Source organism: Halyomorpha halys, unplaced genomic scaffold (assembly GCF_000696795.3).
Source record: "Halyomorpha halys isolate HHAL.00 unplaced genomic scaffold, Hhal_1.1 Scaffold550.1, whole genome shotgun sequence".
In the NCBI taxonomy this organism is placed as follows: Eukaryota; Metazoa; Arthropoda; class Insecta; order Hemiptera; family Pentatomidae; genus Halyomorpha; species Halyomorpha halys.
Genome location: NW_027112242.1, coordinates 1,129,236 through 1,145,355, shown reverse-complemented (window position 1 = coordinate 1,145,355; position 16,120 = coordinate 1,129,236). Strand labels below are relative to the sequence as shown.

Below are 16,120 nucleotides of genomic sequence, written 5' to 3'. Positions count from 1 at the left end.
TCAAGTTCTATCGGGCTTAAAAAAACACCCTATATATACCAACACACATTTCATGGGCTCAATTTCAAATAAATTATACAAAGCAAGGTTTTATTAATAAGTTAAATATAATGCTCAGTTCTGAATAGATAACTGCTTATTTTTTAATACAAAAAAATTGGAATAACCAGTAATTTATCCCCTTTTACCTTCATCCACATTTTATATGCAAGCTTAGCTATGTTCTGGATAGAATAGATAACCATAAATATGTAGTTGTTTTTTTACTATATAAATCATTATTATGAAACATGGAAAATTGGGATAAAATTTAGGACTATTCTCACTCTTAATGAGTCAGGATAACTTTAATTCCTGGAAAAACTGAAAATGAGGGAAACTTATAAAAACTAGTTATTTATTGGAGAATGTTAAAAAGATAGCTCATCAATTACAGTGCTTTAAAAAAATTCTCTGTAAATATAGATTTTCTAATTTTCAACATTTATATTTAGAAAATGAAAATAACAAATTTTTATTCTACGAAGTACAATTATTTTAATTGAATAAACCTTAAATAATTGGTATTACAGATTTGGTTGACAAATTGTTAACTTCTTTATTAATTCTGCTTTGTTTATGTTATTAACCAAGACTTAAATTTCTCATTAATTAGTTCCAAAATAAAGATGAAGGCGGAACATAAAAATCCAAATAGAAATATTTCAAGAGCGATTGAAGTTTCTTTTAGCCCAATCTCTACATATTTTACCATATCTATACATTTCTGGTTTCTTTTATTCCAGAATTTGTCCTCATGATTTATTATTCCAGTTTCTTTTAATAGTAATATTCTGAAAATAAAAATAAAAAAAAGTTAAGAATCTTAAGACAGAAAATAGGAGGATGGATAAAGTAGATTATCAATTGTTAAGTTGTAATCTTATAATAAAATACATTTTACAAATCATCATTTTAGTTTTATCATTATCAAATATTATCGTTTGTAAAAAAAATGACTTGGATGAAAGTTATACCTAAAATCTCAGTGTATTTAAGAACAGAAATATCTACTGTCATAAAAAAAAAAAAAAAAAAAAAAAAAAAAAAAAAAAAAATGAAAAATTGTTTTACTTTGATCAATCAATGATTAAGGACTTAGTACATTAATTTTTTTTCGTTATTTCTTGAAATCTGTAGCTCTATTTAAACTAAAAATATAACAAATAAATTTGATGTGAATCATCCAATGACATGTTACAGATTTGCGGAGAAGCCATCCATTGGTAGCACTCCAATATGCCATTAAATAAAAAATATTTCATTTGTTACTTCAATAGAAGTTTTACAATACTTTAAATAAACTATAAGCAAATAAAGATAATCTTAGGAAACTGATCATAACAAGATTTGGAATAATGTTTCACTTCTAAATCAAATGACAATACTATAATTAATTCATACAACTGAATTGCTAATAAGAAAAATAATCACTCAAAAACAGAATAACTTACCCTTTTTGAAAATATTCTTTGTAAGGAGAGTTCTTTCTTAAAACCATTGATAACTCAAAGGTATTTTTTAGAGGAATATTAGAAAGTTCACACATTTCTGTATCTGTCAAGTATTCCAAAGTCTTTTGATAAATATTGGAGTCAATAGAGAGGAATGCAAATTTGGCATTTCTGATTTTCTCTACTCCAGTTGTAATATTGTAAGAAGCAATGCCTTGTTGAAAAATTTCTGAGGTATTCTCCTAATTAAAAGAACTAATAAATAAATATTGTAGCCAATATTATTCATATGTTTAAAATAATAGTGAAGATTTATTATGGTTACACTCCTTGGCTAATATAGGATAAAACTCGGAGATACCAAATTGAGTTTTGTATATAGGACTGCTTGAATTAAAGAATTAGTATTTCAGCACTTGCCGCCTTTGTCGACAGATACTAAGTTCTAGATTACTGGAAAAGTGCTCTAAAAAAATACCTGAAGAACAGGGCGGTTTTTGGGCAAATAGTTTATGTATTGATCATTAATTCAAACTCACGCAATTATTGGAAAAGAAAAATATTTTCAATAGTGAGGTAAATGTGACATTCATGGATCTACAAAACATTTATGAAACAGTTCCTCTATACAGCCTGTGAAAATCGTTATAGAACATAGGAGTGAGTAAGTAGCTACCAAAAGCCATAAATTCGCATATAATGGTCCAAGAGCAGGGTTACGATCCAAAAGTGGACAGACAGACCACTTCCCTATTAAATAAAGATGTCATCCATCTCAACTTTTGTTCAACCTATATATTGAAATTTTAAACATGTAGAAGAGCAGATGTATGGGAATAAATTATTATTTATTTATTATTGTACCCTGCCTGTTAGGCAACATGGATAATTTTAGCAGTGGGAAGTAACCCACTGTTGCAGTCACAACAATGAAGAAGAGTCTGGAAAAAATGACAAAATGTTTTAAGAAAGATAAACGACTAAATATTCTACTAAATCTTTGAATAAAACTTAGTTTGATCTAGACTTAGTATAGAATCATCCTTAAATATTCAAATAAAAATATTTCAAAAATTAATTAAATTTATTCTTACGGAAAAAGTGTTGATATTATAGAAAATTTCTTCATAACCAATATCGAAACCTTGGTTTATAATATCATCAATCCCATTGATTGTTGAATGTGTTGGGTATAATAAATAGTTCAGAATAACTGCAGAGTAGAAATTTGAAATAAAAAGGCTCAGTTGTAGAATATTAAACTGAATTAAACGCTTTGAACTCCTTTTTGATGGAACAGATAAACCTACAATAAGTAGTTATTTTTATTACAGTTTTATAGGGTTTTAGGACGTGACTGAAGATTTTTATCCTTATAATTATGGTCATAAAAAGCTATTATAACATTTATATTTGATCCATATAATGTCAGGGATAAATATTTCGAAAATATTGTGTCCAGCTTTTAAAATAATAATTTAAAAAGTATGATTTTTATGCTGACTTATGGTAGATTACCAAAAAACCAACCCTAACCATAACATACATGGTAACATCTTGTTACTAACAGACTTTAAAATATCAAAGTTCTGATGTTGTCACCACTTGATCTCAATACATTTCAGTTTATTTTTTATTATATTATTAACTTTCTTTTTACTCACCTTGATTGATAAGTGCTCCTAAACAGTAAAGCATATTACCAAAAATACTTAATTCATTATGATCAATATCTTCAATTTTAAGTAAGCACATCAAGTATAATAATATTGCTGATAATATTAGAAAGATGCCGAGACATATCCAGAGTTCAAAGGAGAATGGTTTCAAATAAAATGTCTTGTAGGAATATACTGGTGGGTGTCTGAATACAAAACATTGCCTAAAATCAACATAAATGTATAATCTTTTTAAAATATGTAAATTACCTTCAATTTACTTTTAATGCTGGTATTAATAAATATAATTTTATTTTAAATTATATTATTTATAGAATTGAGGCAATTAATGTTGAATAATTAAGCGTGACATAAAACTTTTAGTGATTCATTAAATATATTTATTTTCTCTACATTATTTCTAAAATAACCTGCTATTATTGACAATAATTTAAAGAACCAGCTTCCAAGCAATAAATTAATTTAATCTAAAAAATGAAAGATTTTTTTATCTTACCTGATGATTTTAATTGAAGGTAATCTTATTACTTCATTGCTTATTGCTCTCAAATTGTTCTCAGAAGTTATTATAAAATCATAAGAATCAGCGCTATCATTTAAAAATATATTCATGTAATTCATCAGCTTTTTTGGATTGGTAACAGCAGTTAATTCCCATCTGCCAACAGTATTTATTAATTAAAATTTGTAATTTTATGATCCATAGCTATATTATTCATTTTTTCCAACTTACTCCAAACCGTACATTACTCGTAAAGATCTATAAATGCTCAAAGAGAAATTGGTCAATGAACTGAGTCCTAAATAAAAAATTTCTTCATTCTTGAACTTAACAATTGAGTTATTTTTAACATTTTGATCTGTGAACTAAAATTTAAATCAAGTATGCACATAAATCTATTTGGATGAAAAATACACATAAAAACATTTATTGAAAGTCATAACATGAAATTAAAAAATATATTATTTCTTGTGATTTCTGATTTATTAATAATAAAGTTGAAAATAAATTAAGGGCTTATTGTTTCTGTTTCCTGATTTATAAATTTTCAATATCAATTAAAAAAAAAAATTTGTTTATTTATTTTGTTTCTAGTATTAAGGGTCATTTGCAGAAAAATAGAAAAAAATATGATCAAGAAAAGGCCATCTGAAATTTTACAATCGCATCATGGTTTGAAAGATCAGCAATAACTGTCTCTGAATACATATATATATATATTATATTTGGACATCTAGTTTTTTTTTTTGTTTTTATATTTTTTATTATTTTGTATTGACTATTGTTAATATGATCTCTCAGAATATCTTGACATTGTGTCTTACTCTCAATGTTACCCATAGAAAAGAAGGCAGATAGGAATTAGACATAGACTAGGATTGACAGGGAGTAACTGAAAGGGCATCCATCAGACTGTTGATGAAATCACAATGTTGGGAGGGAACCAGTCTCCAGACACACCAAATGACAAGACTGAGGGAAACTAGTTCTCAGAACTTGTGGGAGAAAGGAAAGAAAGATAAGTAAATTACTGAAGTAATAACTCCCTAAAAAAAGGGTTCTAGACCAAGTAGAGACATCCTAATAAAGCCCCGAAGAGACTGACAGGAGATGTAATGTTAGCCTCGTCAGAATGGAGATCTCATAAGGGATTAGTTTCATAAATTAAAAATTATTATAACTTACTGTTAAAATGCCATGTAGAAGTTGGTTATGTATATCGTGTTTGTTGATTTGAGGATTTTCCATAATTAGATTGCCATTTTCCCAGTAACCTAATGTGACAATTTCTGTTTTAATTGAAATATAATATAAAGCTATTGTGTTTTCATTAGGTCTAGCCCATATTAATTTTGTTCCGAAAAGTATTGAATCCTCTATAAATTTCTTATTGATATTTAGTTTATTCCAAAACAGTACATGGTAACAGCAGTTATTAACCAGTTCCGAGAGCACCTGAAAATTCATGCAATGCAAGATTTTAAATTTTTAGCTCTTTAGTTATTTACTAACATTTATTTATTTTCTATATTTCTGTATTTTATTAATGTTTTATTTATAAATTATATATTTAGTTATTAAATGTTGATTGATATCTTTTGAAAGTTATTTACTATTTAAAAAAGTTTTCTTTTGAGAAATAGAGTTACTTCAAGAGGACTAAGAAGTCTGGTTTCATGGAAATAATTAAATAAGTATCTTTTAGTTATTGAATTAATTCCTAAAAAAATTAGAATTAATCCTAATATATACAGAAGAAAAAACACTTATCTGCATAAAATAATAAAGAGAATATTAATGCTCTCTTCTAATGCTTACTAAAGTAGTCAGTAATTTTTATTTTTCAAAAACATACAAATTTAGTGAAATACAAAATTTAAACAAACATGAAATAAACCATCATATGAATGTCATATAAAATAAAATGTATTCCTTTTAAATGAAAATCAAAACTAAAAAAAAATATATAAATAAATTTTCATGTACATAAATAAAATTATAATGATAATAAGATAATTTAGAATATAGGTGCATGTACATACATAAGTAGATTTTTACCTCTTCAATTAGCAGACTGATATTTTCACAATTAAAATCAATAAATACGCCTAAATAATTTAAATTTACTGTACTCATGAAATTTTCAGCAACATAGTTATTGTTTTCAAATTCTATAGAATGAACAAGTGATAGAAATGGGGCTTTCCTTTCTTGAAAATTCTTGTGTATCAAGACAGCATCTAACAAAAAAAAAATTAATAATAATATTTCCTAACAAAATATCAGTAAAAATCATTTGAATCGTATATACCTGACTTGTTGCAAACTAATATATTTACTATATGTATTTTATGCTGAGTAAAATAATCAATTAAAAATTCAGATATATGAAATGAATGACTAATTTCAAAGAAATTAGTTAGAATTATGACGATGCAGATTATGTTCTGTCCCATTCCAACCAATTAATGTAACGTTGATAGAAAATAAATCAGAGAGCATCTTGAATGAGGTCTTGTCCAGCTCTCTTTAAATATTCCCTCTGATTTTTATAATGGTACCCACAAAGTCATAGCATCATATAGACTAGTGAAGTCCCTTATTTCAATAAAAAATTAAAATGAGCTACATCCTATGTTAAAATATTACAATCCTTACCACTAGGCTTTTGTACCCCTTCAATTTTATGAATTTAAAATTTCATATTTATTAAATAAGGAAAATTATATAGTTGGATGAATTTCATTAATTTATTGATATAAATATCTAATCAAAACTGATATATTTGAACCATTCAAATTTATCTCTAGGAAGGTTATAAACTTAAAAATGTTTTTTGAGGAAACAAGAATGTAGTATGCCTTATCTCCCTCCATCAACATTTTTTATTTTCTTATTTTTGAAACTAGTATATACCTACAGGTTTGTAATATTATATATGTTTTAGGGAATTATATTTATTATGTCCAAATTAGTGGTCCAAATTTAGCTTGCTGAAACAGTAGTTTTGATGTGTCATTCATTGATCCCAACATAATAATTTACTTCTACATTATAAGAAACATTAAATTTCAGAGCTACATAAAAAACAAGCTAAATGTGACAACAAAATTTATATTTTTTTAAGTTTCAATGATTCATGAAGCTTCATAACTGAACTTTTTTTTTTTTTGTATTTTTTAAAAGGAAGCTGAATTGTGGAAAGAAAAAGTTCACAAAATAGATAACGTTGATTTCGTTAATTTGTTTCACCATCTGATCTTCACTATTTTACAATACTATCCTATCCTATTTTTTACTAAGATCAAAGGGTTTAAATTAAATGTATTTAATTTGTTTTAATACAATGTATTACCATAAATTAAATCAGCTTAAAATTTTAAGACAAATTAATAAAATAATAATAATGTATATCTTATTTTCTCTGAGGAATAGATGGTCAGTGGTGCAGTCAGCAAATAAACCAAAACATTTATTTGTGCTGGTGTTACAACCTGAATTTCAGGCCTTCATCAGAGCTAAAAAGAACAACAAAGAGATAACCATCACTCGCATGTTTTTTGTACACTCTCGATCGGTAAGGTTTAAATTCAATCACTAGTCAGAAATTCTGCTGGAACATGTAAGTGTTCCTCTCATATCTGATATTTCTTTGTTTTCCACTTCCCATATTTCTTCTCCCTTGTTTTTTCTTTTTCATTTTTTTTGCAGTCACTATATTTATATCAGCTTAATTTTTTTACTCATTTATATAACTGTAAACTATTTTTTTCTCATTTATATAGCTTTCTTGCCCATTGTAACATATATTTCATTATGATGATTCAAATATTTTTTCAGTATTTTTGACACTAATTATATATCTTATAATGTTAAGTTCATTACTCATCATCTACATTTTCTTCTCCATCTCTCTTACATTCTCCTCTCCATCACTTACATCTTCTTCTTTCATTATGTTTATTTCTTCAACACTTTCTGTTTTTTAATTTTTCATTATTTACTTTTTACAATTCTTACTTCTATAATATTATATTTCATCTTCTATTGTTATCAATTTACTACTATCTACTTTTATTGTTATTAATCAACTACAACTGTTTATTATTTTCCTTTATTTGTTATGTTTCTCTGAGTGATGGTTATCTCTTTTCTGTTTTTTTAGCCCTGATGAAGGCCTGAAATTCAGGTCAGCAAACATTGGCACAAATAGATACGTTTTTGTTTATTTGCAAACCGCACCCTGGCCATCTTCTCCTCATTTTATAAAATAAATAAAGTTTCATCCAGAGGTTTGATACTGATATTAGTGATGGTCTTTTCTTACAAAATAAATATTAACTCTAATCCATAACAACTAGAAGCATTAAAGGTTTTATTGAAATTTTCTGTAAAATAATTGTGAACAATTAAAGATGTTAGTACTGGACTTCAACTTCTATGTTTTAATAATTTTCTCATAACTAATTCATTTAAATACATATGGAGAAAATATGTAAAACATCATTTTATTTATTCATGACTTTTTAGCTTTCCTATTTTTTAATGAATTTTTTTTCATTTTATAAATATATATTTCTAGTGTGAGTAAGATAAGTGACAGCAGTAGACCCAAGCCATATATCATGTGGGCTATGACAGTCGCTTCGAAACTGACTGTTGGGCTCTCGTTCTGGGCGAAACAAGTAGGACGCTGAGCTTGCCAGGTTTTCATTACTCTGTTTAATAAACCATTCTCATGGGTGAGGATCATACTGAAAAATAATTTAGTAATTATGCGCAGTAGTGTTTATTTATTTTTAAAAATAATACAAAATTACACATGGCTAGGATATCAGGTTAGGGATTTCAGTTTTTAATTAAATATACATGGACTTTATAATGAAATTCACTATCATACTATGCATTTGAAGATGAGTCTGAGGTATTTTAAGGAACTAAATATTTCAAGAGTAGTAAACTTCAATCAAAACCAAAAAAAAAAATTACGAATGACTCTAACATATACTGGGCTTATAGTTTGAAAAACTCAGTAGAAAGGAAAGTGGGACAAAAACATCTGTAGGATTTTTGATCTTAGCTTCATGGAAATATCAAGATTACAAAAACAATGGAAGTTAGTCCCTATAGATCAATTCAATATTCATTATTTTTATTAGTAGGATATAATTAATATTTATTTCTTAACATTTAAATGAAGGAATATTCTGAAATCTATTTTATTTTAATATTTAATATTACTATCTCAGAAAAATATTTTCACAAAGTTCGAAAACTACTGGGTTTTGATATTTATACAATGAATTATTTGAAAGAAAAATCTGACTATAATCAAAAAAAGAAGTTAACCTTAATTGTTAATATTAGAGTATATTAATGCAAATTATTTTATTATTTGTTACAATGATTGTGAATGAAATAATTTTATGAATACATACCCCTGGTATAAAAGCTCTTTATAAGGAGATTTCTTTCTAATGACTGTTGAAGCCCATATCAATACAATTTCAATTTCAGCTAAAACACAAATGTCCGAGTTACTAAATGAATTTTCAATGGCTCTGTACAAATTAGTATCCTGAGCATAGAGTGCAGCTCTTCCTTGCTTGACCTTCTGGATTCCTGCCGTTAAATCAATCCATCTTTCTTTTTCAGTTTTTGTCTCTTTAATTGCCTCATATGCTTTTGCTGCCTTATCACTAAAATTGCCCTAAAATAAATTTCATTTTATGAACAATTTATCATATTATTAACTACGATTGAATGATATCATATAATTTATCTTAACAAAAGTTTAGCTCAATATAATTTGATATCTCAAATAAACATGTGTCCATCTATAAAGTAGACATGTATTCTAGTAACAATTTTCTCAAATTGAAAGCATTAATATAAAGGGATACATTTTTGAGAATTAATATTACTTGAAAATGTGTTTTGTGATAAGCAAGATTTTCTGCATATGGTATGATTGGACTATCAATCAGCTTCTCCACTGTATCAATTGTTTTTGGAGATGGCAAGAGCAGAAATCCAACCACAGCAGCACCGTAAAACATATAAATCACCAAACTTGCTACTAACAGAAATATATATAATACTCTCACTGGTAATCTCAGGGAATCGCTCGAAAGACCTGAAAATATACATCAGATATTTATAGTTCTATTATATATAAAGTCATCTATTGAAGTTAAAAGTGTGGAATTGCCTTGTTGACAAAAGGTGCCTAGTGATGAGAGTAAACTTGAAGCAAGATCATTCTCATTTGACGGAATGTCGACTGTTTCAAACCATTTTATGAACCAGAGGGTGAGGCCTGACAGCACAACACCTGACAAAATACAAAGCCATGAACCAAGAGTCAACGGTTTCACCAAAGCTGTAAACTCACCAAGCCTTGATGGGTGTTTGAAAATGAAGCATGTTCTGTAATGAGTCATAATATTTTGGTTATGAAATTACAACTAATAACAGCATTATAAAATCTTAATGAGCACAAATTTCTAAATATTGTAAACAATTAAAAAGAAAAAAAATCTACTAAGATACCTATCTTATAAAATACTTTACCTACCTGAATTTTAAATATGGTGGAAAATAAAGTGAAACATCCAATCTCTGTCCATAGACTCTACTTATTGAAGTTCCTAAATCGATATCTCCTGCGGAAAGACCATGAAACATTCCTGTATCCCAAATTTTTAATTTTTCATTGAAATATCCCCAGTCATCATAAATGCTTATGTTCATCCTATCGATGAGAAACAATTACAGTTTACTAATTTAGATATTTCAAACTACCACTCAAGGTATTTACAAAAATATGATTCAAAATAAAAAATGCCTATCCCTCTTGTTGTTTCTATTTTTTAGAAATGGGTCATTCCACGTCAAATCAACACACTATTGAACCTTGGTATATCAGGTTTTCTTCAAATTTTGCACAGATGTATAGGTATGAACCCTTTCACATGATATGCAACAATATATACATTAAGTTAACATTCCTCAAAACCTAATTCAAAATTTTTATTTTTATTTTCTCAGAAAGTACAAATTTTCAAATTTATTCCTTGAGCAGGTTATGTCGATGTAAATCATAAAGCAAAATATGAATGTGGGACAGAAATGGTTTCAATGTTAAGAAAATGAAAAACTAAAGCTCCTCGGTGGTAAATTCAACTCTTTATTCTTATTAATTATTACATTCATATCAATATTAAAGTTTTCTAGAAAATAAACATAAGCGAGACGTGAATAATGATCCAGTTGATAAGCCAAGATATTCTTTTTTTTTTCACAAGCTTCTGATTTCATTTGACAATTTTTTCACATTTTCAATGTAGTTTTGGAAATTAATATGAGATATTAGTGTGTTCCATGAGTAGACAACGTCATTGGAAAATGACAATGAGATAAATATATCAAAAGTTCTCTAAATCAGAGATTGTATTTTTCTAATTATATCAATAGAATGAAAAAGCAAAAAATTGGTAGCTCGTACCAGTCTGCAAAGACACCATGGTTATCGAAACCAAACCACAACTTTTTATGTTGGCTGCAGAAAATATTACAAATGTAGACTTAGCATGTTCAGCCGATGAAGACAATGTTAGATAAGAATGGTTTTTGATAAAGTATTATCTATCAAAAAAATCTACAAATAATAGCATTCATTCCCAAAATTATATTGGAAATATTTGTGTAAAAGTTCCAATGGAATCAGAAGCTTGCAAAAATGAAAGAATCTCCTGGCTTATAAACTGGATCATTATTCACGTCTGACTTATTATTTTCTTGAAAAGTTTAATATTAGAACTATGCTATTAGTCTTATACAAGGAAAGTTACCTGAAATTGTAAGCATCTTCCAAAATTTTATGAATTGAAAACCCATATCTAGATAAAAATTCTTCTTCTGGTTCATAATTGAAATTAAGCATCTTTTCAATACCTTCTGGAGTAATGTTTAAAGGAAATCCTCCAGTCCACTTATCAAAAACAAGAAAATAAAAACCTTTCAGTTAAGTAAAAAAATGAAATGCTTTCTAAATAAGAAAATATTTTCTTTTCTTGGACATATACCTCTTATGAAATAACTCAAATCAGTTCTTGGTTAAATAATGAAATTTGGCCTACCACAACTCCTGAATTAATTGTGATTCCTTTCAAATCATTTCTTTTCTTGAGTTTTATATAGGAGATTGTTGCATTGTAATGCATTCCAACCATATTGGAGATTATTGGTTTTGAAACATGTGTTCTGTACAAGTCATACAAATTATTATCGACAATGAGGGTGACATCTGAATCAAATGAAATTGTGGAATACTCCAGAAATTTTATTGTTTCATTGTAGTCATCGGAGGATATTAAAATTGCAAAGCTCATGTTAAGTAGCTCATCACTCGACATCTGAATATTGAGCATTAAAATAAATTGTTATGTTTGAAAAACTAGATAAAAACAATGAAAGACGGTTCTAAATACTGGCCTTTTTGAAGACATTTTTTGAGAAATCACAGGAAAAATCAAAATAAATACCAGTACGATAGTGTTGAGAATCAAAGGTTGGATATGAGCTACTCATGTTTCCTTTCAAGCCAATCATAATACCACCTTTATCCACTGTGCTTAATTTCAAAGATTCTTGGATCAGATCTAAAACGATATGGTTAATGGTGAATGCTTGAAATATAAATCATTTTCATTTCAATATTGAAGGGAAAAAACCATAGTTTAAATTTGCTCATTGAGAAAAATAGTACAGATAGTACAGGAAAATTAGGGAAAAGTTTTTTTGTAGTCTTAATTTTTGGCATCCTCAGTTTTGAGTTTGCTGACAAATAGTTTTCTGGGAATCTTTTTTTTTTTTTTTACTAAATGTTGGCACTTTTTATGTATTGAAAACTATCTATTATTTAGAGAATACTATTCCTTAAAAAGTTTAAGTAAGCAAAATTTTCTATGTTTTATGTCTGTAAGTTTTTTCCATTGCTATTTAAGTTGTAATAGCTGAATTCCCATTAAGTGGCAATAACACAATTTAGGATTTTCACTTATAACTCAAAAACTATGCATTTTTAGTAAATAACTAATCTCAGAAAAAATTGAGCTAGCAAAATTTTCTAAAAAATTTGAATATTATATTTCAATTTCGACCAACTTATGATACCTCAAGAGAGTGCTTGAGAAAGGTCATTTTTCGGTTATCTGTGAATAATGAAAAAAAAAAAATCCCTTTTAACTGGTTTGATCTAGATATACCTAACATTTGTAGAATATTTGGTTAAAAGCATGCGATTTTGATACTAGGGCTCAATATGACAGTTAGAAAGTAGTTTTTTTTCCCCCTAGTGTAACTGAACTGACCTCAGAGTGTTTTGAAGATATTGTCCTTAGAAGTTAATTTACCTACCCTGATAGTAAACTTCAAAGTTATAAAATTCTCATCTAATCCTCATTTTATTGGGATTTTTTTAAGTGAATAAATTTAATTTTTAAAAAATAATTAGTTACAGAAGTTTATGCACCAAGTTTTAAAATTATTGTCCAAGATGAAACACTGTATACCATTTTCTTATATTTATTTATTAACAAAGTCAAGTTTAGCACTATTTTGATAAATTTTCACTATTTAAACTTAATTACATAATCCATTGACTTCTAGACTGTTCGACTTTGTAGTACGCTTATCACTGAGAATTTCCATTGTTCTCAGTTCAATAATGCAATAACTAGCATTTACTTACGAAGTATGGTGTAAGTGATTTGTAGCTTATGCCTCTTCACTAAACACTAACAAATTACTAAATTTAAAGTAAACCCGTCTCTATAACTAAATAAAGTACATTTTAAGATATTAAAATTAATAAAATTATTTTATTTTTTCCAGTGTTAAAAGTTTTTAAAAATAAAAGACTTATTCTGATTACAGTGATATAAAAATTACTATTTTGAAGAACCTGCATTATGCTGGATAATTTTGATTCTTACTCTTGTCCTTCTTATCCTTAGAATAATAGATACTCTTTCACAGGGATTTTTAAGGAATAGTTCACTTCAAGCCCAAAAAAATCAAATTTTAAATTATTTAGATGTAAGCTATTTTTTTCATGTTATTTGATGGAATAGAACCGTTAAGAATTTCAAGGATTTTATTCATTAGTTTTATTTTTTTTAACTTTATAAAACAATAAATGTGAAATAATAGTAGTACACAACTCTGGTAGCATTTACATTGATTAAGAGAATTGTAAATGTCTAATATTTTTCATATGGCTCAACATATTTCTTTTTAAATATAAGAAGATGGTCAGGGTTGCGGTCAAATAAAAAAAAAAGAACAAATAGTTTATAACTATTTGTCCTTTTTTTTTTTTTTACCGCAACCCTGACCATCTTATATTTAAATTTTTACGGTCAACTATATATACATATATATTTCTTTTTAAATTGATTAGTACAAGAATTACAAAGAGACAATTATTTGTGCTAATCAAATACTGCAGTAATAACAGATTTTCAAAACTTCTAATATATAATTAATATTTTTCTTTAAACAAAATTAAGAAATAGCCCAACCTTTCTCAGAACAGCCAACCAGGGTTACTGAACCAATATTTTTATTTTTAAAAAATCTTGAAATTGGAAATTTATAGGATTCCATATTTTGAAATGTATATCTTACAAAAATAAACATTAAGAGACAGAATTTTGACATTTTTCAACTCGGGAGATGGTTATACTGATTATGGCTTACAACGAAGTAAAGTCGTACTAAATTATGAAGAATGAGGAGACATTCTGGATATCTTTGATACCTTATTCAAGCCTAGGCAGGCTATGTGACAGACCATGTCACAATGTCAGTAAAACATTCTTTTGCTCAATTTTTCATCAACATTTCTAACATCTAATCTGCTAGTTGTTTTTTAAAACAAATATTTAATTTCAAATTTCATTATCTGATTATAATTATTGTACATTGAAATTACAAAATATATAAATCTCTTTGTAATTACTAATTTCGTATTATTGCAACAATATTTATAAGTTAATTTTTATTGATCTTTTTGTGACAAACTTGTTCTCTGAAAGTTTATTCTTTTGATGGATTACAAAGGTATTAACAAATATTTATGTAAATCCTTTTCTTAATCTAAATAGGAATTATTTTCAAAATTGATGAATGGACATTGAAAAAAAATCGAGCATTATCTCTAGCTTTTTCTTTTTTTAAAGAAAGAATATATTATTTTTTTTTTTTTTTTACTGTTACAGGCAACAATAAAAAATAATATATTCATTGGAATAAAACAATTTTAATATTGTTGGATAATATTTAATTAGAAACCTTTGTAGTCAACCAACAAAAACAGTTTTAATATCCTTCAAAATTTAAAATTTTACTTTTCAACATAGTAGAATCTGAATATTGAATTAAAAAAAATAAATTGTCCTTTCCCATCTTTTCTCCAAAATTCTTATTCTTATATAGGACCTATTATTTTTAGCACAGAAAAAATTTTGTGATTTCTAAAAAAGTTTGGTGACCTCTGTAAAAGACAATTCTTCAGTTTTTCTTACTGTTAAAGTTTTCCTCCGAATCAAAAGATAACCAGTGCATTAAAAAATACTAAAAATTGTTACACAGCGATTTATTTTTTGAAGTAATTATTTGATTATATTAGTAAATAACAAATAATAAAATATCTAGTGTGTTTTTTGATATACTATCTTTAATCTATAAATGTAAAATTTCAAAATTGGAAGGAGTATTAATTTTGTTATTTCTTGTTCTATTACAAAGTTTTGACTAAAAAAAAATCCAATCACTGTCAATTATTACCTTTTTAGAACAATCTCGTCATATTTCATCAATATTTTTATTGCTTATATAACATTTATGAAGTATGTGTCTTGAAGAAAGGAAACTGTGCATGTTTAAATATAATTCTCTTCAAAATTATGTTTATATTCTCATATAAATTGCCATTCTAAATCTTAAAAAATAAATATGTAAAGAAAAAAAGTTGACTGTTACCTTTGTTTTTACTGAGCTCTAAAATGTTTCAAGGAGTTAGGTAACATAAAGCACAATCTAATACATACTCCAAAATAAAGTTTTTATTAAATAAAATCTTTTTCCTATTTTATAAATTAAAGAAATTCATTACTTTCAGTAGTGAGTATTTCCTCTCCTTGCTCTCATTCTGTGCAGGCTTCAATACTAGTTCTGGCATGCCCATAAACAAGTAATTAATGGAGTATTGATCCAGGTTTCTCCATTCTACCTGAGCAGCTTCCCTCATTTCCTGGCCAGTGGTAAAAATATTCGGTTGACGTTTGATAGCCCTATGAAGCATACTTTAGACATGTTGATTGGGTTCATGTCCTAAGAGAACATTTGTCACAACATACTGTCGAAACCTTTACATTCTG

The 16,120-nt window shown here is 27.0% G+C and overlaps 1 protein-coding gene across 1 annotated transcript; it reads right to left on the bottom strand.

The window, feature by feature from the left end:
* Window positions 1-588: 588 nt before the first annotated feature.
* LOC106684160 (uncharacterized) lies at window positions 589-16,044 on the bottom strand. The gene is made up of 18 exons (XM_067050232.1): window positions 15,856-16,044; window positions 11,816-12,091; window positions 11,528-11,667; window positions 10,252-10,428; window positions 9,886-10,103; window positions 9,599-9,810; window positions 9,113-9,384; window positions 8,198-8,428; window positions 6,236-6,272; window positions 5,986-6,121; window positions 5,733-5,914; window positions 4,860-5,129; window positions 3,906-4,039; window positions 3,669-3,830; window positions 3,158-3,375; window positions 2,588-2,799; window positions 1,494-1,735; window positions 589-833 (listed from the first exon to the last, which is right to left on the bottom strand). Exons 1-18 carry the CDS (start codon window positions 16,042-16,044, stop codon window positions 617-619), a joined length of 3,525 nt encoding a protein of 1,174 aa, XP_066906333.1. The 3' UTR covers window positions 589-616.
* Between the last annotated feature and the right edge of the window lie 76 nt (window positions 16,045-16,120).

Bases quoted from the DNA above. Each gene is read 5' to 3' on its own strand.
- LOC106684160 (XM_067050232.1), bottom strand. From the start codon at position 16,044: ATGCTTCATAGGGCTATCAAACGTCAACCGAATATTTTTACCACTGGC. The intron at 5,130-5,732 runs GTAAAAATCTAC...ATGAATTTTCAG, and splicing joins TCAGTCTGCTAATTGAAGAG to GTGCTCTCGGAACTGGTTAA. The intron at 3,831-3,905 runs GTAAGTTGGAAA...TACTGTTGGCAG, and splicing joins CGAGTAATGTACGGTTTGGA to ATGGGAATTAACTGCTGTTA.